At 35.3% G+C, this 26,237-nt stretch overlaps 3 protein-coding genes and 2 long non-coding RNA genes across 9 annotated transcripts; 1 reads left to right on the plus strand and 4 right to left on the minus strand.

The window, feature by feature from the left end:
• Window positions 1-2,464: 2,464 nt before the first annotated feature.
• On the minus strand, window positions 2,465-2,971 carry LOC105435765. The gene is made up of 2 exons (XR_969714.2): window positions 2,829-2,971; window positions 2,465-2,724 (listed from the first exon to the last, which is right to left on the minus strand). It is a non-coding gene; the product is annotated as an uncharacterized LOC105435765 (long non-coding RNA).
• A 1,122-nt stretch (window positions 2,972-4,093) lies between these two features.
• LOC116402914 lies at window positions 4,094-5,313 on the minus strand. 4 transcript variants are annotated; one of them, XR_004215593.1, is made up of 4 exons: window positions 5,237-5,313; window positions 5,045-5,144; window positions 4,820-4,931; window positions 4,094-4,305 (listed from the first exon to the last, which is right to left on the minus strand). It is a non-coding gene; the product is annotated as an uncharacterized LOC116402914 (long non-coding RNA). The 4 variants fall into 4 exon arrangements; XR_004215592.1 differs by lacking the exon at window positions 5,237-5,313 and having other exon boundaries at window positions 5,045-5,230; XR_004215594.1 differs by lacking the exon at window positions 5,237-5,313 and having other exon boundaries at window positions 4,806-4,931; window positions 5,045-5,230.
• A 53-nt stretch (window positions 5,314-5,366) lies between these two features.
• LOC116404337 lies at window positions 5,367-6,703 on the minus strand. Its single transcript, XM_031886535.1, has 7 exons — window positions 6,607-6,703; window positions 6,293-6,531; window positions 6,047-6,214; window positions 5,851-5,955; window positions 5,721-5,769; window positions 5,541-5,636; window positions 5,367-5,462 (listed from the first exon to the last, which is right to left on the minus strand). Exons 1-7 carry the CDS (start codon window positions 6,643-6,645, stop codon window positions 5,367-5,369), a joined length of 792 nt encoding a protein of 263 aa, XP_031742395.1. The 5' UTR covers window positions 6,646-6,703.
• A 4,069-nt stretch (window positions 6,704-10,772) lies between these two features.
• On the minus strand, window positions 10,773-12,233 carry LOC116404339. The gene has a single exon (XM_031886538.1). The coding sequence runs from the start codon at window positions 12,231-12,233 to the stop codon at window positions 10,773-10,775; it is 1,461 nt and encodes a 486-aa protein (XP_031742398.1).
• Window positions 12,234-15,846: 3,613 nt separating this feature from the next.
• LOC101216016 (bifunctional dethiobiotin synthetase/7,8-diamino-pelargonic acid aminotransferase, mitochondrial) lies at window positions 15,847-26,048 on the plus strand. Of its 2 annotated transcripts, none has more exons than XM_031888007.1 (14): window positions 15,847-16,824; window positions 17,609-17,779; window positions 18,508-18,769; window positions 19,289-19,363; window positions 20,048-20,168; window positions 21,228-21,373; window positions 22,193-22,287; window positions 23,144-23,259; window positions 23,334-23,474; window positions 23,933-24,066; window positions 24,156-24,287; window positions 24,603-24,737; window positions 25,033-25,145; window positions 25,600-26,048. In XM_031888007.1, exons 1-14 carry the CDS (start codon window positions 16,121-16,123, stop codon window positions 25,802-25,804), a joined length of 2,550 nt encoding a protein of 849 aa, XP_031743867.1. In that variant the 5' UTR covers window positions 15,847-16,120; the 3' UTR covers window positions 25,805-26,048. The 2 variants fall into 2 exon arrangements, with proteins under 2 accessions (XP_031743867.1, XP_011656711.1); XM_011658409.2 differs by having other exon boundaries at window positions 15,850-16,824; window positions 19,283-19,363.
• The last annotated feature ends 189 nt before the right edge of the window (window positions 26,049-26,237 follow it).

A 26,237-nucleotide genomic window follows, 5' to 3' on the forward strand; every position in this document is an offset into this window, starting at 1 on the left:
CCTATGGCGTCTCATTCCGTCCAGTGAAAGTCATCTATTTTTGTTAGGTTGAAAATGGCATCAAATCAAATAATGATTCTTATAAAATTGTTATCACAATTGAACTGATGATATGTTTATGAACAGATCATGATATGTTTAGGAGTGATTTTTAACGTCATTTTCATAATCACTTTTAATATATAAATAATCATTAAAAAGTCATTTTATTAGCATGAAAAACGCATTTGAAACTGTAAAATCAAATATCGGATTGATTTTTGGTATTTAATATACAACTGTCTATATTTCTCCACTCCTTCTCAATTTTCATCCAATCGTTTGTGTTATATTGTTTAGGGTTAGGTCTTGATTAAGCAAATTAATAAACAACTTCGATTTTTGAAGCCTGATTTCACTTGTGATCATCTTGTAAGAGTTTGTTAAGTTAGTTGCAATTCATTCAAGCAGTTCCTATAATATGCTGCTTTAGGATTGGTGGCTTTTCTTTTTGCTGATTCTTCAATGGAGCTGAACCTTTCTCAGCCTCTTTCACAATCTCATGAACTCCGTTGGCCCTCCATATGGAACTCTTGTGATTCTCAATGGGTGTAATCCACTTATCCTTTTCTTGTCATTAATTTTTGTAGCCTTTCTATCAGAAACTGTGAATGATATCCCAAACTTGATTTGATGCAAAAGTTCTTACCTCCATTCTTTCCTTTGACGCCTTTTCAAGCTTCTCTGTTGCGTCAAGTTTTTGCCTTATGAAGTTCTCGACTCTAAATGATTTCGCTATCGTTCGAGCTCAGTCCCTCTTCTTCGTCTTTGTGTTTTTGTTCCTTGTTTTGGCCATGGTTGGGGTGAAGATTTTGAGTGCAGGTTTGGAAATTTTCAAGCTGTATTATAAGGAAATTCAGAGGTGTTTTTTTGTATTCTCAAAGACCTCAAATCTCATGATAAAGCTTATTAGAAAAGCCTAAGCAGTGTGGGAAATAAGCATCTGTTGTAGGCTCAAATTTAATTATTACTTTAAATCTATTCATAATATCACTAAAGTCGTATTTATTTTCAAATGTTTTTAGCACTCAGAAACAGAGAATCTTGAAAATGGTCCACTGAACTAATTTATCTCTATCTTTGCCTTTTATCGTTTCTATGTTATAGTAAAAGGACTGCTAGAAACAATTTTTAAATCTTCCTTTCCCTCCTACATTTTTTATTAATTCTCATATTTTTTGTCGAGCGGTTGTAACTTTTCAAGTCAAATCTTAAATGATTTAGTGTATTTGATGTTGATGGGATGCAACTCTTCGAGATAACTAGGATGTATCTGTTCAAAGTAACGACGTGTTACATTAGTGCGTATCTTTTATTCTTTCAATGTGTATATGTGGAGTGAATGTGTGTAAAAAAAAAACAAAATTAGTACATATATTTATATTCTTAAAAAATTAATTGAAATATTGAGATCCAAATTTTTGGAGAAAACATTTAGAAAATAAAAAAGTTTAATTGAATGAAAGTAATAATTAATATGATGAAATAATGCATCATTTTGAGCTTTAAAAACATTAGAATAAAAATGATTGCATTATGTATGAAAATACTATAATAAAAATGAATACATTATCTAATTTCTAATTTTATTTATTATAGGTTCAAAAGTTACTATTGAAAAAAATTAATTGAAACTACAAGATTTCAGGTATTTGCTAACAACTAATCCGATAAAAGTACAATATCATGATTTATATAAGCACTCAGTTTTGGTCTAAAACAAGCAATATTTTAGAAAACAGTGTGTATTAGCTCTTAGCAATTTGTTTTCATTATAATCGGCAATGTGGGAAAACCATTGACTTCGAAACAAACCCATTAAAGCACAGCAAAGTAAAAGCAGTGCCCATTGGAGCACACATTTGTTAAGTTTCCATGGCTTGCAATATTACACTATACACATGACGTTTGAAAATTATTTGTGAAGTAGAAATTTTTCTAAGTTTTAAAAGAAAGTTGGAACTTGAAATGGTGCATTAATGATCTAGAACAACTAACTATCTAACTTTTCGTCCTAAGTCACTACCACATGATTCAATAACATGATTTTCATTTGAGATCGTAGAGGATTTTCTACATCAAGAGTGGTTTAAAATATTTTATATGAAAAGTCAGAGGACATGTTTGAGAGGATGGAATGAAATGAGTTTGCAATGAGTTTTAATTTTAAGTCCTTGTTTAGATTGGATGCTTTGGATCTGGTTTGTAATACAAAATCAATTCACTTTCCACCGTTTGCAACTTTATTCTCTTTCTTATTGTTTTGACACCTCATGATCTTATACCTCTGATTCTCCGCTTATTCAAACACTTCTCAATTTCTAGTAATTCCATTTCTAACTATTGAAAGTTTGAGAATCTTTTTTAAACAAAAGTATAAGCTTCCAAAGTGTAATGCAAACCAAGACAATTGATGTAAGAAGGATTGAGGCAACTCATCTGCAAACTCTCTAAGGAGATTTATTGAGGATAGTCATCGATCCAAAATGATATATCATACAAATTTGGTATAGAATATCTCATAACTGCTAAATAAAGTTTAAACATTGAAGAACTGATCATAGTGACAAGCTTCGTAAGCAAGCATGATATACAGTAGGATTGAAGTCATGGTGAAATAACTTCAAATCTTCTTCAAACCAGATAAAAATTCTTGAATATCATCCAGCTTAGCATTAGAGAAACCTGCACAACAGAAACAAGCATCAACGAGCATGTGAGATATGATATTCAGCTTCAGAAAAGCTAAAAGCAGCTTCATTGATAATAAAGTAGCTTGAAAATCCTACCATTGTGATGGTGAGAGATGTCTCCATTTGTATGAACCTTCTCTACTTTAGCGAGCTTGGTTTCCTCCGTCCTCCTTTTCTTCAGCTTTCCTATTTTCGCACGAAGCTCCGATGCAGTTCTGATAATTTCTGAAAGAAATCAATACATGTTAAAATTCTGCTTCCTACAATAATGAATAACTTTTATATATACCTGCCGACAGTTGAAGTTTCAGTACAACGAAATTTAATAACTAAATAATAAATTCTGTCCAAGTGGCATTCAAAATGAAAATAGCAAGAGAAGTTGCCTTAATTATTCACATACTCCAAGAAGCTCCTAAATGGAATGATTTTACAGGTGTTAAGTGTCATTTGGAACTATTAGAGTTTGTGTCAGCACGAGATACGCAAACCAGGATGATCTGCTGGAGGAGAACATTATTTGTATATTTCATTTCGAGGATACCCTTTCATGAGTGTACGTGTAGAGTAGTGTGCATGTAAACCCAGGAGTGCACACTAGTACAAAAGTGGTCTACGACGACAGTTATTTACTGTCGTGAATGGATTTCGCGACAATTATTTTCAGTCATAGAAGCGGGAGTCATGGAAAGGCCTTCGACGACAGTTTTTGAAAACTGTCGCAATAGGTTATTTTATGACATGAAATAAATGTCGTTAATCAACATTCAACGACATTCAATAACTGTCATAATCTATTTTATGACATTTAATAACTATCATCATTTCTTTATTAACGACAGTTAAATAATTGTCACGAATTCTATTATTGTGACATGTATTAATTGTCATGAATATGTTTTTTGCGACAGTTTTTTTTGTAAAAATGTCATTGTTTAGTTATTGACGACATTTTTTTCCAGTCAACGATTGTGCAATCGTAACAGTTTTTCGATAACATTAAATGTCATTGTTTTGCCATTGACGATATTTTTTTTTCAGTCAAATATAATGCAATCGTGACAGTTTTTTTTGAAAAAAAATTGTCATTGTTTATCTTATGACGACATGTTATTCCTGTCACATATAGAGCAATCGTGACAATTTATTTTGTTAAATAACTGTCATCGTTCTCCAATTTACAACAACTATTAACTATCACAAATTCTTTTGTTACGTCATTTATTTCCTGTTCCACATTTCTCAATTTCCTATAGTTTTTTCCTGTTCTCCATGCAGCTCCACCATTACACGAACCATTAGATTGACAATAATGTAGCTGAGAATGACAATTTTGAAATTATACAAGTTTCACACCAATGTACAAAAAAATAGCCAACACTTTAATATATATACACTATAATACGATTTATAATATTTGTACATCTTAATACAAGTTTCAATAATCCACATGTACAAAATACTAGGCCTTAATCAAAAAATATTTTAAATAGCATTCGAATATATTTGACTAGACCAACCGAGAATGTTCGTTTCTGGAAATGATATTTGAAGTTGTCCACTCCAGTTGAACCTACAAAGACAACCTGAATATAAGTATCCATAACACATACACAGTCAATCAATAACTAAATCAATGTCTCAACAAAATACAGAACATAAACAAGAACTTCAACACTTGATTCCATGAAATGAAAAGAGAAGACCATGAGGACTACATTAGGCAAACACAGCAAACAAAAACATACTGCTACTCTTTCTCTCTAGAATACACATACCAAAAACATACCCCATCTCACTCTCCCATTCTCTATCAAGGAGAAGAAGAACGTCCAACCAAATGGCCACTGCAAATTGAACAACTTCTTGGGTTGTTCCTAGTCCTTAGAACAAAACAGCCTACGACAATACATGTACGACAATTTGTAATCCTTAGAGTTGAACAGTTTGTATTATGCAATCATCGCCAATAAAGATGAACTATGAATAATCATGTACCAATTCTCTCAAATTATTAAAACGAATAGGAAGATTACAGCAACTACTCAGGTTCAGGAACAAAAAAAGTGCTACAGGTATTGACATACCATTCATTGTTGGTTTGCGACAATGTAGGTCTATACCGTCTTACTTGAATGAAGTGCCCAGCATTATCCCATGTGTATGACAAAGCTGTCCATATTTTGGAAGACCGCAGTACTGAATTACAAAAACCAATTAGACAGCACATTGCAAAAATATACATCTCTAATCCCCAATCCATATATTAAACATTCAAAGGTAGTGAACCAAGGACACAAGCAAATAATCACCTTCAGCAGTTATTTGATTGCAAGAAGATTCATATCCCAATGCAGTATGGCACCAAATACCAAAATTCTATGAGCCAGTCACATATATATCGAACTCTTCCTAAGAAACATATAAGCAAACACACATTCATATCCACTTACTTAAAAGCAAGTCACATATACTTAGATGTGATAAAATTACCATTCACTTACCCCTTTCATGCTTAAGTCTGTTCAAAAGAATGCGCTTAACATTTTCTTGTGTGTCGTTCGGGTTTAACAAAATTATATTAACAAAAAACCCCACAAAATACTTCAAAAAATGTTGTTTCCTAATCTGGTGCTAAGCACGTACATCGTGCTTAGAAAGGAACTCCGCCAATTCCGATCTAACTTCATCGATTTCATCTTGACAGTACGTACGAGGTAAACTTTTCATCTGTAAATAATGAAGTCGTTAAGAATTATTTTCATTCCAAACAATGACATAAAGTGGTTCGAAAACTCTAATACTTACGACATCTACAATTGAAGTACTCCTCGAAGAAATTATGTCCCGCATGAATCGCATAACATAGTATTCGCATTCTACCACCCCATTTTGTTTGGGACACTGGATGTAGAATACAAAAAATACATGTGAAACGTTTAAAATAATAACTTATTTACGACTACCATACTGGTCAATGCCACATACCTTAACAACCTTCCAACTCGGTTTTTTCTTCTTTGATATATTGAATGACCTACCACATAATATAAGATTGTTACATAATTAAAATAGTTGCACACATAATAAAGACATTAACGACAATAATATGACCTACATTTGAAGCACTTCACTCATGTCTCCGTCAATCCGATTCTTCAACGGGTCAATCCAATATGCAGCACCCTTTGTAGGATTAACAACGACCAATGTCCAGTGATTGCTAAGAACACATTTCCACCATTATAAATTAATATTTTAATAGTGAATTCAAATCGTGAATGTTAATGAAAATGTCATTATCATGCGCTTACCCAGAGTTGTATGGGAACAATACTACTTGGTCATACTCGGCTCCGAGAAGTCGAGCATTCAACAACTGCGCACGCGATTGTTTGTAACTCGAGTAACTTACAGATCCGGCATCCATGAACTTGAACAAGCTTGAACTTCGTCCTTGTACCATAATTGTGTGAAGGTACCTACACAATGAAATGACATTACAATTAAAAGGAGACCGCAACCATCAATGACGTATATATATTAAAAGGAAATCTTACATCATGTAAGCATCTAGGCATGATGTGCATATTGGCTGCATTGACGAGAAATCCCTAAGTGACTCAACCATAATGCAACATTTTCTCTTCACACCGAATAGCTCTAAAGGCGTGTTTAGTTGAATCGATGACCCCATATGTTCAACGAGTCTAACCAAACACCGGAGTGCCACTGGAGCACGTAGATATGCTGCACTAGAGAATGTGGACGGATCCGTATTGAAGCCCACAGTTTCCTTCTATCACAAAAATTTCAACTACTGTTAGTATAATTTGATGCATAAAAACTCCAACACAATAAGACAGACAATTACCTTATCATTCCTAGTAAGAACAAGATGTCGTGGCCACATTAAATGTGATCCGACTTCATGCGTCAGTTTCGTGACTCCTTCCTTTGTCGGATTTGGAATCACACATTGGCCATCGAGGACAACATCCACTGATACCTTGATGTTCTCACCGTCACCTTCACCTTCAGCATCAAATATTGTCCCATGTGCAATGATAGTATCTTCAGTTTCAAACGCAAGCATACACGGAGTTCCAACCTACGTAGAATTATATGTTAAATATGTGCACGTAAAGTTAGTCAATACGTTTTCAGGGTTATGTCTAACTTCTTACAAGATTAAACACGTATATAGAATTGTTGTGGAGCAGTGTGCCTTAATTATTAAAGTATACTTTAAACTGACCTTCAAGTCACTTGATCTTGTGTCCCCCACATTTTATTCTTTGTTCACTTCTGTCACAACGTCAGCCGCTTTATCTGGTACTGAATCAGAGGCTACGTCTTCAGTCTCATCATCTGAAACCCCTTCAACTGATGGTGTTCCTTTCGAACACATACTAGGGTCTTGTTCTTCTTCATCTCCTTTTGCACACTCATCTTTTTTCATTCTATGCAACTCCGCTTCTAGCTCGATAATTCGTTTGGCCATTTGATCACGTTCCTCATACACTGTCCTCTCCTCATTACCTTCTTTAGATTCCATTGGGGTATGGAAATATTTTTTCTTAGTCACGTACTTCCCCACGCCTCGGAGTATGCCCGGACGATCTTTCCCTCCCAATGCCTGGGTGAGAACATCGTCACCACCAGATAAACTACGTCCCTTCTGGTTGCCCATTAGATCGTCCTAAAATAGTGCACGAAATGGAAATTAAAAGATGTGAAACCATAGTAACAAAAAAACATGGAAATCATAAGTTGCCAAATTTTCTCAACTTGTTAACTTACAATGAGATTGGCAACGTCCATCGTCTCTTTATCTGGGAACTCTCCCTTACGATCCAACCGTGCATGTTTCCATACTATCGATCGATCTATTTGATCTGACGAAGAAGATGCACGCTACATAAACAGTATATGTTATATTTGGAATCTAACATCATGAAAACAAAGAACATCTTTAAGGGCAGTTACTTACCAACTCCTCAACCAGATTTGCATACCCCTTGCGAGATGTTCTATGGTTGTATTTGTACAGGCTCCTTTTCAGTTTACCATCTTCACTTTTTTTCTGTAGAAAAAGTTGTATAACCTCTATTAAATTAACATATTTGTGTAACAAATTGTACATAAAGTATAAGAAAATGTTTGGATATCCATACGTACTTCAAAATCTTCCTTCAACCGTGAAGCCACAAATTCATCCCAATGGTCTTGATCGATGAATGAGTATTCCGCTGGTGGGTGTTTTAATTTCTCCACATCGTCCTTAAATGGAAGTACGTACGTAGTTGTTAATCTCGACTTGAACCCACGATAGCATACTCCCGCGTTTTGAAGTATGCTTTTCTTCGACTTGGGGTCAAGAATGAAGCCGGCCTACAAAAAAAAAAAAAAATCAAATGTATTAAATCTGTTGAAGTTGGTAGTTTAACCTAAAAACAGTCAATAAGAAGCATTTTTACCTCAATCAATTCATAAATTTTTCCCTTCATCTCTATTGGAACAACATGCCAAGTAGAGTACGTGATAGGAACGTGAAACCTTACGGTCGTTCCAATAAAACTCTTCAACTTCGTTGCATTCGGTCCAATCGGTTGACCTAGTTCATTGTACTGAATAACCATTCTCCGTCCCTCACTACTAAAACGTGTTATATCTTTCATTCCCGTAGGGCCACGTTTCTTTTTCTGGCTACTAGTTTCCCCTCTTTGAATGGGTGTAGCAACCTCATCATCATCTGAATGAACCATTACTGCAAACATACATGTGATTTAAAACATAATACATGTGATTTAATTGTAAATGTGAAATATGAAATAACCAAAAAAGTGTTAACATAACTAAACATTAATAAACCCTTGTTTCTCAAAGAAAATAGGAAACAATTCATACAAACTTAATTAGGCAAAATTCACACTAAATATGGTAAAGCACATAACACTTTCAAATTAGAACATCTACTACATAAAATTCTCCGAAATTTGAAAACAAAGAAAGTATTGAACATGAAAAGAAAACTTGATAACGGTACATTCTGAAGTAGTCATCTCTGAAAATGGAATAGTCCTACAAAGAAGAAAAAAACAACAATGATTAACTCATTTGTGGGGATAGTCAATTGGTAACCCATGTGCCTTCACAGTCAGGTCTAGCATATGTTTCACCACCTTCGTCATAATCAAAAGTTGTGTGGTAAGAAGAGAGTGGGGGATAGTGAGGCAAGATGTCACTTATGTCATCATCAACACATTTGTGGGGAAAGTCCTTCTCGGGTGGCATCACAACAACCGACCATCTTGGATCAACAGGATCTGTGACATAGAATACTTGTCTTCCGTGTGTGGCAATAATGAACGAATCTGAAGAGTGGCCAATTCGACTAAGGTCCACCAGTGTGTAGTTCAGATCGTCCTTTCGAACACCAGCATTATTTTCAACCCAATTGCATTTGAAAAGAACAACCTTAAACATATTGTAGTTGACTTCCCAAATCTCTTGAATGGTGCCATAGAAAGACATGTCACAGAGACGACCGGGTTTTTGTCCTTCGCACTTGACACTTGCATTGTTGTTGCGACTAGCATAATCCCACTGTTTTGCACCGTTCAGTAGTCATCACGAGATTTTGTGTGATAAGACGTTCCATTAATTATGTATCCGTCGTACATCATTAAAGCAGGGTGGGGTCCATGTGCAAGCCAACGTATGGTGTTCGAGAGAACCTTCCCTTCCTGTAGTTCACTCATCACCTATTGAATAGAACAATTAGTCGTTCTAAATATTGAACAATTAGATAAAACGAAAATAAATTTTTGATTGGGTATGTACCTGATCCCTAAACCATGCACTGAAGGATCGATTATGTTCAACTTGTAGCTACTGTTCATTTTTTGCTCTTCTGCGATTTTCCATCTTTAATTGATTGAAATGTTGCCTACGAAATGTTTCATACATTAAATTGATGGCTTGAGGATAACAAAACGACAGTATATACTCATAAGAATGCTTACTCAACGTATGGGTGCACTTCTCCAATGTTCTGTAGGACATGAAGATGTGCTTGCTTGAGTTGTTGGACATCGGGTCGAACGTATGTTCCTGCTGATAGCGGTCGATCGCTTTGTATTTCTGTCCTTGAATTGAGTGACCCAAGTCCAATAGGATCTAATCCAGAAAGAAAATCTGAACAGAATTCAACTGCCTCCTCGCATATGCTTGCTTCTGCAATGCATCCTTCCGGTCGAGCTCTACTGCGAACATAACTTTTCAACACTTTCATGCATCGTTCAAATGGGTACATCCATCGCAAATATACTGGTCCACAAAGCTTTACTTCTCTAACGAGATGAACGACAAGGTGAACCATGATTGTAAAAAACGAGGGTGGGAAATACTTCTCAAGATTGCATAAAGTCAGAACTATATCTTCTTGAAGTGCATCAAGATCTGAGACAGAAAAACTTTTGGCACAAATCGCATTGAAGAAGAAGCACAATCTACTAATAGTGTACCTCACATTCTTCGGTAGGACTGAACGTATTGCAATTGGAAGCAGTTGCTGCATTAAAACATGACAGTCGTGCGACTTAAGGCCGGTCAGTTTTAAGTCATCCAAAGAGACACGACTACTAATATTTGCTGAATAACCTTCTGGAACTTTAATTTCTGACAAAGTCTTGCAAAATCGATACTTCTCTTCTTTTGACAGTGTATAACATGCCGCAGGGATATAAGTTCTATTACCAGTAAACGTTGGTGCCAATTCTGGTCTAATTTTCATCTCAACCAAGTCAAGTCTAGTATTCATCCCATCCTTACTTTTTCCTGGTATATCAAGTAAGGTGCCCACTATGTTCATGCATACATTTTTTTCAATATGCATTATGTCTAAACAGTGTCGAACATGCAAGTGTTTCCAATATGGTAGTTGAAAAAAAGCAGGTCTTCTTTTCCAATAGTCATTGCCACCTTCATTATGCACAGTCTTCCCACACTTCTTCCCACATGAAAATATCATGTCTTTCATCTTAAGGTACATGGCCTCGCCCGACAAGGGTTGTGGAGGAATTCCATGCTCTTGCTTCCCATTAATTTTTTTTTTTTTTGTAATCTGTATGGATGATGTCTTGGCAAATACTTCCTGTGTCCCATGTATGACATTTTCTTTCCATGTTGCAATCTTATAGAAGTAGTCTCCTCTCCACATATTGGACAAGCCTTATATCCTTTCACACTAAAACCGCATAGATTACCGTATGCTGGAAAATCGTTGATGGTCCATAATAAGACAGCCCGCAGTGTGAAATATTCTTCCTTATATGCATCGAAACAACGAACTCCATCCGTCCACAACGTTTGTAGATCATCAATTAAAGGTGCTAAGTACGTATTGATATCGTACCCCGGTTGCTTTGGACCTGATATTAACATTGTCAGCATCAAATGTTTTCTTCTCATACACAGCCATGGTGGAAGGTTGTATGTTGTAGTGATGATGGGCCAACAACTGTACGTCGTTGACATATCTCCAAATGGGTTAATTCCATCAGTAGACAAACCCAAACGGAGATTTCTCGGTTCTGACCCAAAGGTTGGCCACATGTGGTCTATCAACCTCCATGATGGAGTGTCAGCCGGGTGTCTCAAAACACCATCAACTTGTCTATCTATCGCATGCCAACGCAAGTTCTTAGCATTTTCAGATCTCTTGAACATTCTTATAAATCTTGGAATTATTGGAAAGTACCACATCTGCTTAGCAGCCACACCACTTTTTTCCTTCTTTGAGTTCTTAGCGATCTTCCACCTTGACAAACCACACTTAGGGCACTTGGTCAACTTTTCATATTCTTTTCTGTACAAGCAACAATCATTAGGGCATGCATCAATCTTTTGGTAACTCAGTCCTAGGGCACCAAGTGTTTTCTTCGCTTCGTACAAAGAACATGGAATTTCATTGTTATCAGGTAATAGATCACTTATTATGGACAGCAATTCAGAGAAGCTAGTATTCGTCCAACCATACCTAACCTTCAGGTTATACAATCTCACGAGGGCTGATAACTTTGTGAATTTCTTACATCCTGGGTATAAGGGTTTCTTCGCGTCATCAAACATAGTGTCGAAGGTATTTGATGCATTAAAAGATTGTTCTTGAACAGATTGTACCATATTAATTGTATTAAATAAATCGTCGTTTTCATCAGTTTCATCCACTGTAGTTTCCATCGTGTTGGCAACGTTATCTGAGTTCAATTCTTCACCATGCCAGAACCATACCTTGTAACTCTTATCAATTCCATTGGCATACAGATGATACCGAACTGTTGAGACATCCTTAAGTAAACGATTGCCGCAATTCAAACATGGACATCTAATTGAATTAAGACCTTTGGCATGACTCAACCCAAATTTAATGAACCTTTCGACTCCTAAATCATATTCTCTTGACATCCTATTTTGGGTCATCCATGACTTGTCCATTGTGTGGAGTTCTAAGTTGGCCTCGAAATAAACCTGATTACAAAAAGAGATTATAGGCAACAACTTTTAAAACTCAAACTTTCAAAAACGGTAGATAATCCTCAAAGTACTTAATAATTTATTACGAACCATTTAGGAATTTTCTTGAAGGAAACTTATGGACTAGGTTCAACAACCCCCAATTATTCTAAAACATTTCAAGGACAATTTCGTTTCCAGACATGATGAATGATGAAGGGAATTAGTTGACAAATAATTATAACAATAGTTTGTCCTTAGTTAGTTGATTAGGGTAGGTTTGTATAAGTACGTTGGCTTACATTGTACAAGTAATTAGACTAATAAGCTAACTCAGAAATTAAAATTGAAGAGAAGCAAACCGTTAGAAAACACAAATTGAGCATAAATCAAATTCACAAAATAAGATCATGTGCTTGCAAGAACAAATTAAGGTCATATAACAGAAAATCAAAGATTAATGACTGAAATTGGGATAAAATCAAACTCAAGAAACAATCCAATGGAGACAACGAAGAACTTCATAGAGAGAGAGAGAGAAAGAGATAAGGAAGAGAAGCTTACCGGCGGTTGGGAGGGGTGAGGACCGACGCCCACGATTTGAAGGTTCGGGTTGATTGGAGACGTTTGGAGAAGACGGGGGTGGTGGCGACGGGTTGGTGGAGAAGGTTTCGACGGACGGCCAGGAGGGGGTGGTGGTGCCGACGGGACTTCAGACGGTCAGAAATGGGAGAACGCCGACGGGAGGAGAGGGAGAAATTGGGAGAAATTTCGGGGAGAGTTAGGGCACACGAATGGAAGGAGGATTTTGGGGAAAATTTTGGGGATTTTGGGGAAAAATTTGGGGATTTTGGGGAAAAATTTGGGGAATTTGGGTTTTTTAAAAAAAATAAAAATGTAATTTTAATTTTTTAAATATAAAATAATAAAATTTTTAACCCTAACATTCTATGACATTTAATAACTGTCGCGAAAAGTGTTTTCCGAAAAATTCCGTATTTTCCCGTCAAAAACGCGAAATTTTATATTTCGTGACAGTTTTTTTTTCTTCCATTCATTTTTTGAGATATATAACTGTCATTGTAGGGTTGTTTTCTTCTAGTAGCAGGAAGAAAAAATTGAATTTAAGCACATCTTAATTACCCTGGGAACATGTCATTCACAGAGCTTAGCTCATATAATTGTAATGCTTCGTTGAAATGACTGATATGGGAGTTATTGGAAGCAGTTTGCCTTTCCAAAGCTTGTAGTTCTTGGTTTAATACAATATTCTCTTCTTTGACATGGAGAATATATTTCCTCATGAAATATGATTTACATGAACGCACGTGTTAAACATACGACATATTCAATACCTCGAAGAGCTTATTTCTCAAAAGATCTAGCTCTCTGTATCCAGATCCATGTCATGGTCATGACTCATTGAAGTGACACCAGGTAATTCATCCTAAGACAACTTAAAGAAAATATTTAGAACCCAATAATCAGAAATATGTTTATTGGCTATTGCATTAGAGGAAGAAAAAGTAGTAAAAGAACACAGACTCGATTAAAAGAACACATGGACTCAATTAGCCATAGCTCAAAGTTCTCAAACAAGATGGGAACCATTGATAATTTAGCATCGTGATACAATAAGATACTGTGGATTCCAATGAGATGCCATTGAAACAGACAGAAGTTGACCAACCCCAAGTAAACTATATTGGTGCAAAATGAAAGGAATGAACTGGATCTTACATATGAGACTTCAAATGTAAAAAGAAAAGGCATGATGTCCCAGTGACAGATTTTTAAAAGTGCTGCAGCATTTGGTCGCATTCATTTTAGAGCTAATTTAAAACCAATATTTTACAATCACGACCACATTCTAGTTACAATGGAACCACGTTGAGTTATTGCTACCAAAATGAGGAAGCTCTCAAGTTTGAAAATATCTAAACTCATGATTACATCTGAAAGTAGCAATGAATATATCTGCAACAAAAATTGAAACTCAATGATGCACAGTAACGGGCTTTCTCCTCAAAATTTGTTCATCGGACGATAACCAAAGATTTGGGGAAGCTATCAAGGTGAGTATACAAAAATAAATGGGAAACTGGCTGCATAAGCAACCAGCCAATTTACATGCTAAGTTATATAAATAGAGAACTTTTGAAGAAGGAAAGTTATACAAATCTCAACTATCTTTTATAAACACATAAAAACATAAAACTTTATCTATTAATCTCAATATGAATATTACTTGAAGCAATATCTACTGCAATTCAATAGCTAATTTAAATAATTCCCGTTAGTTTATTGTTTTACATGAATATGTATGTTGATATAACATAGATATAATTGATATACTACAAACTAAGGGGGTGTTGGCCGAGATTCTAAAATGTTTAATTTTGTAAAAGAAAAAACTATATTAAAAAATGGTAGTGTTTGACAAATTAAAATAATGCATTTTTTTAAAAAATCTATTTTGAAGAAATTTTTAAAAACCAAATTCACGTGTAAACACTAATAAAAAAGTCTAACCGAATATTAAATGTTTAAATTTTAAACTCATTTCCAAACAAGTGTTTAAAAGTAATGTATTATTGAAAAATATTTGGTTTTTAATTCAATCACAATAAAATTCACGTATTGATACCGACCTAGATATTTTATTCTTGGGTAAAGAAGTCAGGATACGGTGGACGATAGAAGAAGAACCTACATTTGAGGCTAAAGAAAAACCTTCCGGCAAAAAAACGATTGATTAAGATAGTTGTGTATATATATGCCAACAGGTTATGCCTTTTCCCTTGCACCCACTATGTGGAGTGGCAGACGTCACCAAAAAGAACATTGGTCTGCTTAAATCTGGTTTGAAGGTGTTAGCAACTTATAGAAATGGTTACAAAAATTCACAAAACAAATCTTTTATTTGTTTTTTTAAATGTACCACTTTAATAAAACTTAAGCAAGAATTAATAACTATGGGTGACATAAAACACATTTTACATAAAACAAAAGTGAATTTGCATAATGCAAAGTGGAGTGAAGGTAGAGATAGAGTATGTAGAGAAGGTGGGAGAGTGGTGACTAAAAATAAAAAAATAGTGAAAAATTTGTGGGGGAAAATAGGGAATGAGAACTTTTTAAAATAAGTAAATTAAAATATTAAATTTAAAATCAAATTTCTTTTAAAAAGTAAAATAAAGTAAATAAATAAATTGAATGAAGGTGAAAAATTGAAAATGAATGGACAAAATGAGATAGAATGGATTCACAATTGTTGTTCGTGTTCTTGTTGTTCAGGCTCCTTTTCAAAGATTTAATTTTCAAGCTTGTTGCACATTTTCTTGAGGTTCTTCCACTTTGGTCAGTTAAGAACAATGGTTGTAGGATTAGTTTCGGACGTGGTAAGGAGTGACAATAAAGTGTTGAGAATTTATTTTATATATACCTAATAAGATGAATATATGCCCGAGAATATATGAATCTGTATTTATAGCTAGGTCAATGATGCTGTTATATCTTTACTGGTTGAAAAATAATTAAAGGTTGATAGATGCATAAGACAAATTAATTACAAAAGAAGAAAAAGTAATTAGATGGATGATTGTATTTACATAATTAACTGTACCGTCTCCATCCTCCACTTACCAAAATCTGTTCGAGTTCGAGCACTGTAGGATGAGGACGAGAGAGTTGGCCAACAATGTGCAGAAAAATCATACCTGTGGGACACACTGAGGTAGCTGCTTCATCTTCATTTCATAGTCATATTCATCTTCTTTTCTCATTGTTTATGGCTATCCTACTTTCACCTCCTTTCTCTGCTCCCATCTCTTTCCCTCCATCTCCCTGACTTCAAGCCCACCACCATCATGCTTCGCCTCCGCCGCAACTTCCATCTCTCCCGCCACCCTCTTCTCTTCAAACCCTTCTCCACCGCCGCCCCTCTGCCTCCTCTTCACCTCCCACTCTCCCATCCCACTTACATTCTTTGGGGCTCCAATACCTCCGTTGGCAAAACCTTAGTTTCCGCTGGCCTCGCCTCCTCCTTCCTCCACTCCGATTCTCCTTCCAATTTCCTCTACCTCAAGCCCATCCAAACCGGCTTTCCTTCCGATTCCGATTCCCGTTTCGTCTTCCATAAGCTTTCCTCCCTATACCGACGCCGCCACGCCCGTCTCTCTCTTCTGGCCTCCGATCATGTTCTCAATGCCTCTCTCCCTGTTCTAAACTCCATCACTGGTTGCGGAGATGGGAGTGAATTGGCAATGTGCGAACTGGGTCAGTATGAAGAACAACGATTGGTGGGGGAGGAATCCGGTTTGGGTTCGAGGTTAATTTGTAAGACCATGTATGCCTGGAAAGAGGCTGTTTCTCCGCATTTAGCTGCTGAGAGGGAAAGCGGGGTGGTGGACGATGCCCTTGTGATACAGTCGCTGCAGAGTTGCTTAAATTCTGGATTGGGAGTGAATGGGGAGAGTGAGGGTGCAGAAACCAGAGCCATGTGTCTCGTCGAGACAGCCGGTGGGGTTGCTAGTCCAGGCCCATCTGGGTCCCTTCAGTGTGATTTATACAGGTTCCAATAACATTCTGTCATTGTAGCATACCACGTAGTATTGATTATTCTATTAGTACTTAGTACTGCATAACCATCTTTCATGTTTCTTTCTATTTTTAAATTAAGGGTGGAGCACACCACATGGAGACTTTTTACCGGTTGCAAAAATGGAAAAATGCCATGGCTAATTATTGGCTTTCCGAAAGAAAATTTCACTTCTATAATTTAAATTTCACTACCATGGGTAATCGTCAAATGTGTAACTAATCTGAATTCGTCTCAGTTGGATTCTGGATTTTTGTAGATGTGCCAATGCCAAGTTGGAGCCTTTTGAAGATAACATTTTCTCTTAACGTGTTAGTTACTTAGTTTACAAGACCTGGACCCTCCGTTGCTCGCATTGTCTGGTGCACCCTGTTGTTTGTAATGAATATTCTGTATTTTCTTATCATGCAAACGACATCTTCACTGAGGCTTTTATTATGCTATTTGTTTCCTGTGCCTCTTTTTTTCCATTAAAAAACTTCTCTTTGAGTTTCCTTTATCTTGTAACCCTTTTTGCGGCAGGGCATTTCGGTTTACTGACTAGAATACGAAATGCTAAATGTATTTTGTTTTATTCTTTATATTCTGTGACTCTGAAATCTATAATTGAACTTTAATGAGTAAGAAATCATGATAAAGAATGAGTTGTTTATATATTTTACAATTTTCTCAGAGTGATGGTGTTAAATCATGGTTTGTATATAGCATGTAAGTTTACTTGAGTCCCGAGTTTCAGATCTTCATTTCTTTCTATCAGGTCTTTTCGTTTACCCTGCCTTCTTGTCGGTGATGGCCGGCTGGGTGGTATTTCTGGGACAATTTCAGCATATGAGACCTTGAAACTTAGAGGCTACGATGTTGCTGCCATTATCTTTGCTGATAATGGCCTTGAAAATGAGGTGGTGCTAAGTTCTCATCTTCGTGATAGGTAAACTGAATTACTTCTGATTGTTAGTGTTACTTCACAGGAGGAAAGTAAACACGCAAGTATACGACATCGTGTTATTCTATGGCATTAATATTTTCTTAATAGGAAATACGAGTGTATCAAATAAAAATGGTTGCAGAAGTGAAGGGGATAATGCCTCACCCAAGCAAAGCCCTTAGAGGTATAAAATATGGCCCTCAAATGGTATTATTGAGGAGTAAAAAAAAAAAGTGCTAGAAAGATATCAATGAGAGGAAGCCTGTAACACTAACATGTACAAAGTTGAGAAACCCATAATCTCTCTCTCACGCCAAATATCCTATATGAGGGCTCGACAAGCATTCAAATAAACATGTCAAGATTTGCTTTTTAAGTATATTCCTTCAAAAGATTGGATGCTAAAATCCAGTATATTTCTTGGTATGCACTTGCAAGTTGCAACATGAAAAATAAACCAAAATTTCTTTTAACTTTAGGAAATTTAACTATTCAGATATACTTTACCACCCATATTTGAGTCCTGTTGGTAGGGCCAATCGGTATTGCTGATAATCAACCAAGTTGCCTGTTACCACATTTCCGCAACGTAGTGGCTGCTAGCATGACGTCGTTTTTATTTCATTTTCACCGATAAACCATATTGTTCTCATCTACCGTTGTAATTTTCTTCACTTCAATGTATATTTCAGCTTTGAGTTGAGGCATGTTCATTTATTTTTTACTTTTAGGGTGCCAATTCTGGTGCTACCTCCCATTCCTGCTGATATAACAGACGACCTGATGGATTGGTTTGATAACTCTCAGAACGTATTTGATTCTCTGAAGGAAATAATGTTATCAGCTTATTCTAAAAGACTTAACAGATTGCGAGAAATGCCAAAAAAGGCAAAGAGTATTTTTTGGTGGCCATTCACCCAGCATAAACTTGTGGCAGATGAAGCTGTTACAGTAATTGATTCTCGCTGTGGTGAGAACTTCACTGTTTTCAAGGTGCAACTCGGAATTTCTGTTACTAAATGATATATTTGCACGTGTTTTCAGCTTATAATTTTACTCAGAGTTTCCCTTTTCGTTCTAGGTGCATATAGTTTAATTCTCCATGCATATATGTGGATGTCTTGAATTTGTAAATTTGTAAATTTTAATATTATTGAAATAAAATTTATCCAATAAAAATCTTATATGAGCTTACAAGTCTATATTTTGAAAATGTTATCCACTTTCCCCATTATTTTTTGTGAAGAAATTTTAATTTGTAACATCAGTTAGGAGTTGTTGTCTGAGAGATCCCTGTTGAAATACCTGTATTATTTTAACCTTTTGACTTCATTTATATTAAATGTTTTAATTTGCTGACCTTGAAACTGACATTATCTTGATTCTGCGTGCATGTATGATTTTCTACACTTTTTTTTGTTCCTCTGAGTTAATTTTATAATTGATTGGCACGTAGCATAAAAAGTTATAGTAATATATTATGTTTGCTTTGCATGTTCCATATAGGATCAGGGTGATGAATTTATGACTCAACAATTTGATGCATGTGCCAGTTGGTGGACACAGGGTCCTGATGCTGCCCTGCAGGTTAATTCTTGATTCTTATTCCCTTCATATCTCTAGAATTTGTTGAAGTTAGTGTTTTAGTTTCATTTAGTTTTCAAGCTTTGGCCAGTCTCTACCACTCACTCCTAATGATCCAAAGAGTAACTCTAGATTGATGTTATAGGAATAATGGTTTCAAATACAGTGAATCAGGAAGGGTTTGGAGGTAACTCTAGAATGATGTTATGAGTCAACTGCCTAACTCCACAACATTTAATTATCTAAAAACTCATCAAATTTAGTATCTTAGGTAGGTAACCATCATAGAGTTTCAACTCATTTTTTCCAAGTCCATTTCAACACAAGATGGTTAAATTTTCAAGTTACTTTTCACTAGTCATTCCCGTTATAGATTCATAATGTTCTTTAAGGCATTTTTGTTAAAATACTTGCCCCTTTTCATATATTTTATCATAATCTTGAAATGGTAGACGTTGGAGATGTTAAGAGTCCCACGTTGGAAAAACCAAGAAGACTCACACAACATATAATATAGATGGGCTACTCCTCTCATTGCCAATTGATTTTGAGATAGAATCCTATTCTCTCAAACAGAGATATTGTGCTTCTTTTACGCTCTTATGATATATTTATTTATTTGTAGATTTCTTTGTTTTACCTACCCATGATTTTGCTTTAACGCATCTTTTGTTTAGGTGTTTTCAGACTGAGCTAGCAAGTGATATGGGCTATGCTGCTGCAAGATTTGGGCATGTGATGTTTCCAGAGAATGTGTATGAACCAGCTTTGGAATGTGCAGAGCTTTTGCTTGCTGGTGTTGGAAAAGGTTGTTAATTCTTTGTTTTAACCTACTTTTCCATACAGCCATGTAATGTATTTATTAAATTCTGCACACATATTTCTCCATGTTCCATATAGATCAATTATATATTAGGTTTTTCGGACTCTTAGTTACCATAGTACTCCTAACATAAAATTTGATTCAATTATTTGTCAAGTACCCATAATTGAAATAGTTGGCCATGGAACTCGTATAAGATTAATCATATGTGCAGTTCAAATATGTTACGATCTCCTTAGTCAGGATAAACTTGAAGATCCTATGCTCGAATAAAAAGTTCCAACTCCATATTGTAACTGTACCTTGTAAACGGACCCCTATAATTGAAAGTCAATGGATACAATAAGAAATTAGTGAGGAGAACTGGAGGAGAAAGAGTAACGGTAGAGGTTGTTGAATGAGAGATAACGTTTAGTTCTTTTCTTCAATCTCACTCTTTTTTTTTTTTGTTCTTTCACCATATCTTCCTTTAGGTACGTTTGGTTAGGTTATCATGTATATTATGGGCAAATAATTCTTAGAGCTTAAAAGATTGTGTTGTTGTTCTCATCAGCACTTAAACTAAAAGTTATGAGTTTGAGAGATTTGAATTTAACTTATTGGAATTAGCTTTGATTCCATTAAAAATTTCCACATCTATAATTTTTCTGGCTATGGTAATCTATTTGTTGTGCAATTGTGCTTAGCACCAGAACGGTGATTAATGTGTGAAATGTCAACCCATTTACTTTTTAACTTATGGTTTGTTATGTATTTTTAACTGTACACTCCAATGATGATGTGAGAGTGGCTGAATGATGAATCATTGTTCACTAAAGAAGTGATTTGAGGTTTTTGGAATCTAGAATATGTGTTTTTTCTTCTCGATGGAAACAACTTTCATTAAGGAAAAAAATAAAAATGTAACGTTGAATATGGTGATTGATGAAGTTATGCTAAGGTATAGCTGTTCCAGAGGAGGGATGTGTTGACCTTGTCCTACCTTCTAACTGTTTCAAATAGTTTGTACTCCTGTACTTTACACCAAGGTTCCATTTTTTTCAGGTTGGGCTTCAAGGGTGTATTTCTCAGATAATGGATCTACAGCTATTGAAATTGCACTAAAGATGGCTTTTCGGAAGTTTTCTATTGATCATGGAATCCATGATGCTCAAGAATGCAATGCAGATGCACAACGGAGTGAGCTTATGGTAAGTTGGTGGTAACAAATCTACGAGAGAGTTTTTGATAATTTCTGTATTATTCATCTTGATCCAAGGAGTACAAAGAGCTCTCTTTAAATAGAGCTTACAAAAAACTAATTGAAAGATTATTAATGCAACAGACTTGACAGAAATAAAGATTAATCATAACAATAAATGGTCTATCTCTAATGGGTACAACATATACGGAAAGTACACTTAGACAGTGAGTGACTATGCTGCCATCATTGTTGTGTTAGGACATCTAGTAGCATGCTCAAAAGCATCAGGATGGGCCCACTTTCACCTCCATTGCCGAGATAACCTTTGTGTAAAACGTTGAACTACTCTTTTCATTTGGGTGCAAGTTAGTTGTTGAAGAAAGACTTCTTCTAAAGAATGTTGCCCTTGGTGGAAGAGTTCCTTGATTGTAGAGGAAGTTTTCCTTTGTAGAAAAGGGAGATTATGATCGTCATTTTGTTTCAATCATATTCTATACGGAATCTTCTTGCTCTTCCTCTAGTTGAATGGGAAGTAGTCTACTCTTAATAATATCAGTTACAGATGTCTTCTCAATGGTCTATTATTGCAATAAACACCCTTTTTCCTATCTCATTATTTTCCCGTAATCTGTTGTCAATTAAACAGAGAATGTAAGGTATTTCGGTATTACTTGCATGGCCTTACTACACAAGTTTATTAGTGTATTCCACCTGTAACTGACTGTCGCAGACAATTTTAATCATGCATGAAATTGTGGTGCAAGTTTTTATTTTTTTGAAAGAAATTATAATTTATTGGTGACATTATCAAGATTTACCATTCCAGGTTTTGGCTCTCAATGGATCATATCATGGTGATACATTAGGAGCTATGGAAGCACAGGCACCCTCATGTTATACAGGCTTCCTGCAGCAACCATGGTATAAACTAGACCTATGATAGCTGTTTGGCTCATTCCAAAGAGTTTCAAAATGTTTGCTTTAATTTATTTTTTGGAGAAGAAAGTTCTCATTAACTATAATGAAAGAAAGAAATTTGAAATAATAGAGAAAGTATTTTCTTTTGAACATTTATTCTAAGATCAGGGTTTATGAGATTGGTTATCGTTGAATCTTCTCTAGTAGTATCTATTTTGAACGTAAATTTTCTTGGGTTCTGCCAGCTAGAAATAATGTGACCTAACATCCATTAGTGATTTGCTGCCAGGCATAATTCATCCATAATGGATACCATTGAACTGGAAATGTTTAAATTTCATTAGTATTTGTAGAAAAATTTTCTATCAATCAATGGACGTTATTACCTATGATCTTAAAAAACTAGATAGTTGCTTTGAAGGGTCTATATATATATTTTAATGCACCTGGGTTTGTGGCGTTTTGAGCTACTTTTGTGATCGTTGGATAATTATTTGCTATGTATTTTTATGACACTTGATGTGATCAAAGATCAAAATTATTAGTACCAAGCATCTGATTTTCTTCTGATCTATGAAATCAGGGCAAAGAACTTTGATGTCGCTTGTAGGCTTTTCAACATTGTTGATGCAGCTTGTCATTTAGTTCTCTTAGCTTAAGAAAAACAAGTACCTTGAAATTTTTATTGCATGAAAACCTCTTCTTGTAGTTCTTCTGCTTTCAGTCTTTTTCCATGCTTTTTTTTTTAGCCCATGACTTATACTTTTATTAGTTTAATGAAGGATATTAGTTTCGAAAGAGGATAGTAATGAAGATCCTTGGGTACATGTTAATATCATTTTCTTCATAATCACAACAGGTATACTGGAAGAGGTATTTTTTTGGATCCTCCTACAGTCTATATGCACGGAGGCAAATGGTATCTTTCCTTGCCAGTTGGATTGCAACCGGAAACCTTGAGACTTGAGAATGCTTGTAAGTGAATATAATTCTTGCCCATTAAAGTGTATCTTGTTTTTATATTATTAACGTTGTGTTATTTCTGTCAGTTTTCGATTCACGTGATGAGGTATTCGATGAGAAAAGGGACGGTTCAGATTTGGCTGAAATCTATTCAGCATATTTGTCACAACAATTATCAAATTCTTCAAAGTCCAACTCATTGCTTGGAGCACTAATTATGGAACCAGGTAACCTAGATAATTACTATCATAAATCTTTTCCTTTGTCTCATTTTGAGAATGCCATTTCATTTGGGATTCTCATTTAAAAAAATCAGAGGAATGAGTGATTTTCCTATAAGATAAATAATCAATGAGATAGAGCATCCCGGTTGTACTTGTTTATTTTGTGGACAAGAGATGAGATGGGTTGGGGGGGGCTTAAATTGTGGAGTCCTCTCCATTTTTTTTTTTTTGAGAATGTTGATTCGCATGGCTTATTGTCATTTGATTTCCAATTATTTTAAGGCTAATTCAGATGGGAAAAACGTATAATTAGTTTTTGTACCTCCGATGAGAAAAGATTTTGAAATCTGAAGTGTTTATGACTTTGGTTACATACTCTTAAGTCTAAGAAGCTTAAGTAACAACAAATGCAGTTCCTTGAACTAATTATTTTATCATCTAACCTGAGAATTGTTATACAGTAATACAAGGTGCTGGAGGAATGCATATGGTGGATCCTCTCTTCCAACGGGTACTTGTGAAAGAATGCCAAGATAAAAAGATTCCTGTCATTTTTGATGAGGTTTTTACTGGTTTTTGGCGCTTGGGTACTGAGGTACGTAGTCATTCATCATAACAAAATTTCATTATCTCGCTGGAACTAAGAACATGAAAAGGTTAATTCAATCTATGGGTTCCTTACAGACTGCTGCGGAGCTACTTCATTGTGTGCCAGATATAGCCTGCTTCGCAAAGCTGATGACTGGTGGAATTATTCCGTTATCTGCTACATTAGCTTCAAACTCTGTATTTGAATCCTTTATTGGTGACTCTAAGGTAATTACTGCAAGGGTTATGTCAGCTACAATGTCTCTTTGTTATCATCTGTCTATGAGACGATCATAATCTTATGACAGCTTGTTTTGGTTATTTGTGTTTTTCCTGAGGCGGCACTCTTAACACATTGTATATTAGTTTTAGTAGTTCTCAATCAAAATTTATCTGCAGACTTCTGTATGGTTAATATGTAGGATTGCATTATGATCTGCTTGTGTTTCCTTCACTCTCTAATCAAAGCTGAAATAAGCTTTGCTCTTACAATTTTTGGCATCGACCAAGTGGTTAAATACCTTCTTCACGTTATTTTTATAGCTCGAGGCCCTTCTGCATGGACACTCGTATTCAGCTCATGCTTTGGGCTGCACGGCTGCTGCGAAGTCCATTAAATGGTTTAAAAATTCTCAAACAAACCTGAATATCAATGCTGAAGGGACATCTCTCAGGGAGGTATGTGCGATCTATTTAAAGTTCTCAAGTGGCTGGTTAAACAAATTTTCATGAATTTCTTTGGATTATAATGTTTGGGGCTAGAAGGATTTGGATAATAATATTATGCATCAGGGAAGAAGGTAGAAGAAAATGATACTTCTGAAGAACGTTGTGATTTCATATTATATCATTTTGAATAAATAGGCATTCTCGTTAATGATGATTAATACTTGCATTTAAAGTTATGTTATACTTTGAAGGTCTTGCTAAAATATCTTTCTGTTGGATCCATTTGTTTTTTCAACTCTTACAGTTATGGGATGAGAATTTGGTTTACGAGATCTCATCACATCCTGCAGTGAAGAGAGTAGTAGCATTGGGAACTCTCTTTGCTCTAGAACTTCAAGCAGATGGCTCTAATGCGGGGTATGCTCGAACCTCCTCATCAACTTCAATTTCAGAAAAACGTTTTCTCTATGTATATTATTTTTTAAGTTATGTGAATATTGAGCTAGCTATTTATTACCAGATAGAACAAACAGAAAGAAGGTAGCCCCATTGTACTTTGGCAATTCTTTAATGAATACAGTAGGAACTAGGTAATGTACTCAATGTTTGATTCTCACCTCCACGGTGGAAGGTTTTTGCTCCGTTGCCATAGATGTCCCCAATGCACCTGACTTCATAATCAAAGAATTAAAAAGATAAATTAAACCAGATATTCTGTTTGCTGGTTAGAGTGTGCCAGTTTATAGTCTTCCCAAACAAATTTCATACTTCATTAGGAATTGTGATATGTTGGTAAATAAATTCACATCGGAATTCTTTGTAAGTACGATTATTTTAGAGTTGATTACTGAAGTTTGTCGGTTTTGAACAGGTATGCATCCTTGTATGCAAGATCTCTTCTATTAAAGCTTAGAGAGGATGGGATTTATACGAGGCCATTAGGCAATGTCATCTACCTTATGTGTGGACCCTGCACAAAACCAGATAGCTGCAGCCAATTATTGATCAAACTGCTTGGCGGATTGGATGATTTTATCAGCGAGTCCAGGGAAAACTTGGAATCCTATCATTCATGAAAGACAGCAATGGTTATTACTCTTTTAGCTGTTTTTGGTTGCTGTATTAGTTCTGTAGCAACTCATGTAACAAACTTGATTCATAGAAATGTTTTATTGTTATATTTAGTTTTTTGTTCTTTCATTTTTGCTTGGACATGTAAAATTTGGAACTATTTAGGTACTTGCGAGATGAGGAATCTGCCGATCATTGTTCTGCTAAGCTTACTTTAGCCTAGTTTATGCAATTTGGTAGTCAATCAAATTTACTGTTAGAGAAATCAAAACAATAAATTAAGAAATATTGAAAAAACTGATCTATTTGAAATTATTTTAATAACACACCGATAAATTGAAATCTGTAGATTCATTGTGCAAACAACAATTTTTTAACTTAAATTATATTTAAGAAAATGTTATTGAACAAGTAGATGTCATAATTAAATTATGTATA

This window comes from Cucumis sativus, chromosome 1 (assembly GCF_000004075.3).
Source record: "Cucumis sativus cultivar 9930 chromosome 1, Cucumber_9930_V3, whole genome shotgun sequence".
Lineage (NCBI taxonomy): Eukaryota > Viridiplantae > Streptophyta > Magnoliopsida > Cucurbitales > Cucurbitaceae > Cucumis > Cucumis sativus.

Excerpts from the sequence above, each read along its gene's own strand:
- LOC116404337 (XM_031886535.1), bottom strand. The coding sequence starts at position 6,645 with ATGTGGCCACGACATCTTGTTCTTACTAGGAATGATAAG. Across the intron at positions 6,215-6,292 it reads TGCCTAGATGCTTACATGAT|GTACCTTCACACAATTATGG; the intron begins GTAAGATTTCCT and ends TTCATTGTGTAG. Across the intron at positions 5,463-5,540 it reads GTACTTCAATTGTAGATGTC|ATGAAAAGTTTACCTCGTAC; the intron begins GTAAGTATTAGA and ends CATTATTTACAG.
- LOC116404339 (XM_031886538.1), bottom strand. The coding sequence starts at position 12,233 with ATGGACAAGTCATGGATGACCCAAAATAGGATGTCAAGAGAATATGAT.
- LOC101216016 (XM_011658409.2), top strand. The coding sequence starts at position 16,121 with ATGCTTCGCCTCCGCCGCAACTTCCATCTCTCCCGCCACCCTCTTCTC. Across the intron at positions 18,770-19,282 it reads AGAACTTCACTGTTTTCAAG|GATCAGGGTGATGAATTTAT; the intron begins GTGCAACTCGGA and ends TGTTCCATATAG. Across the intron at positions 24,067-24,155 it reads TTTGGCGCTTGGGTACTGAG|ACTGCTGCGGAGCTACTTCA; the intron begins GTACGTAGTCAT and ends GGTTCCTTACAG.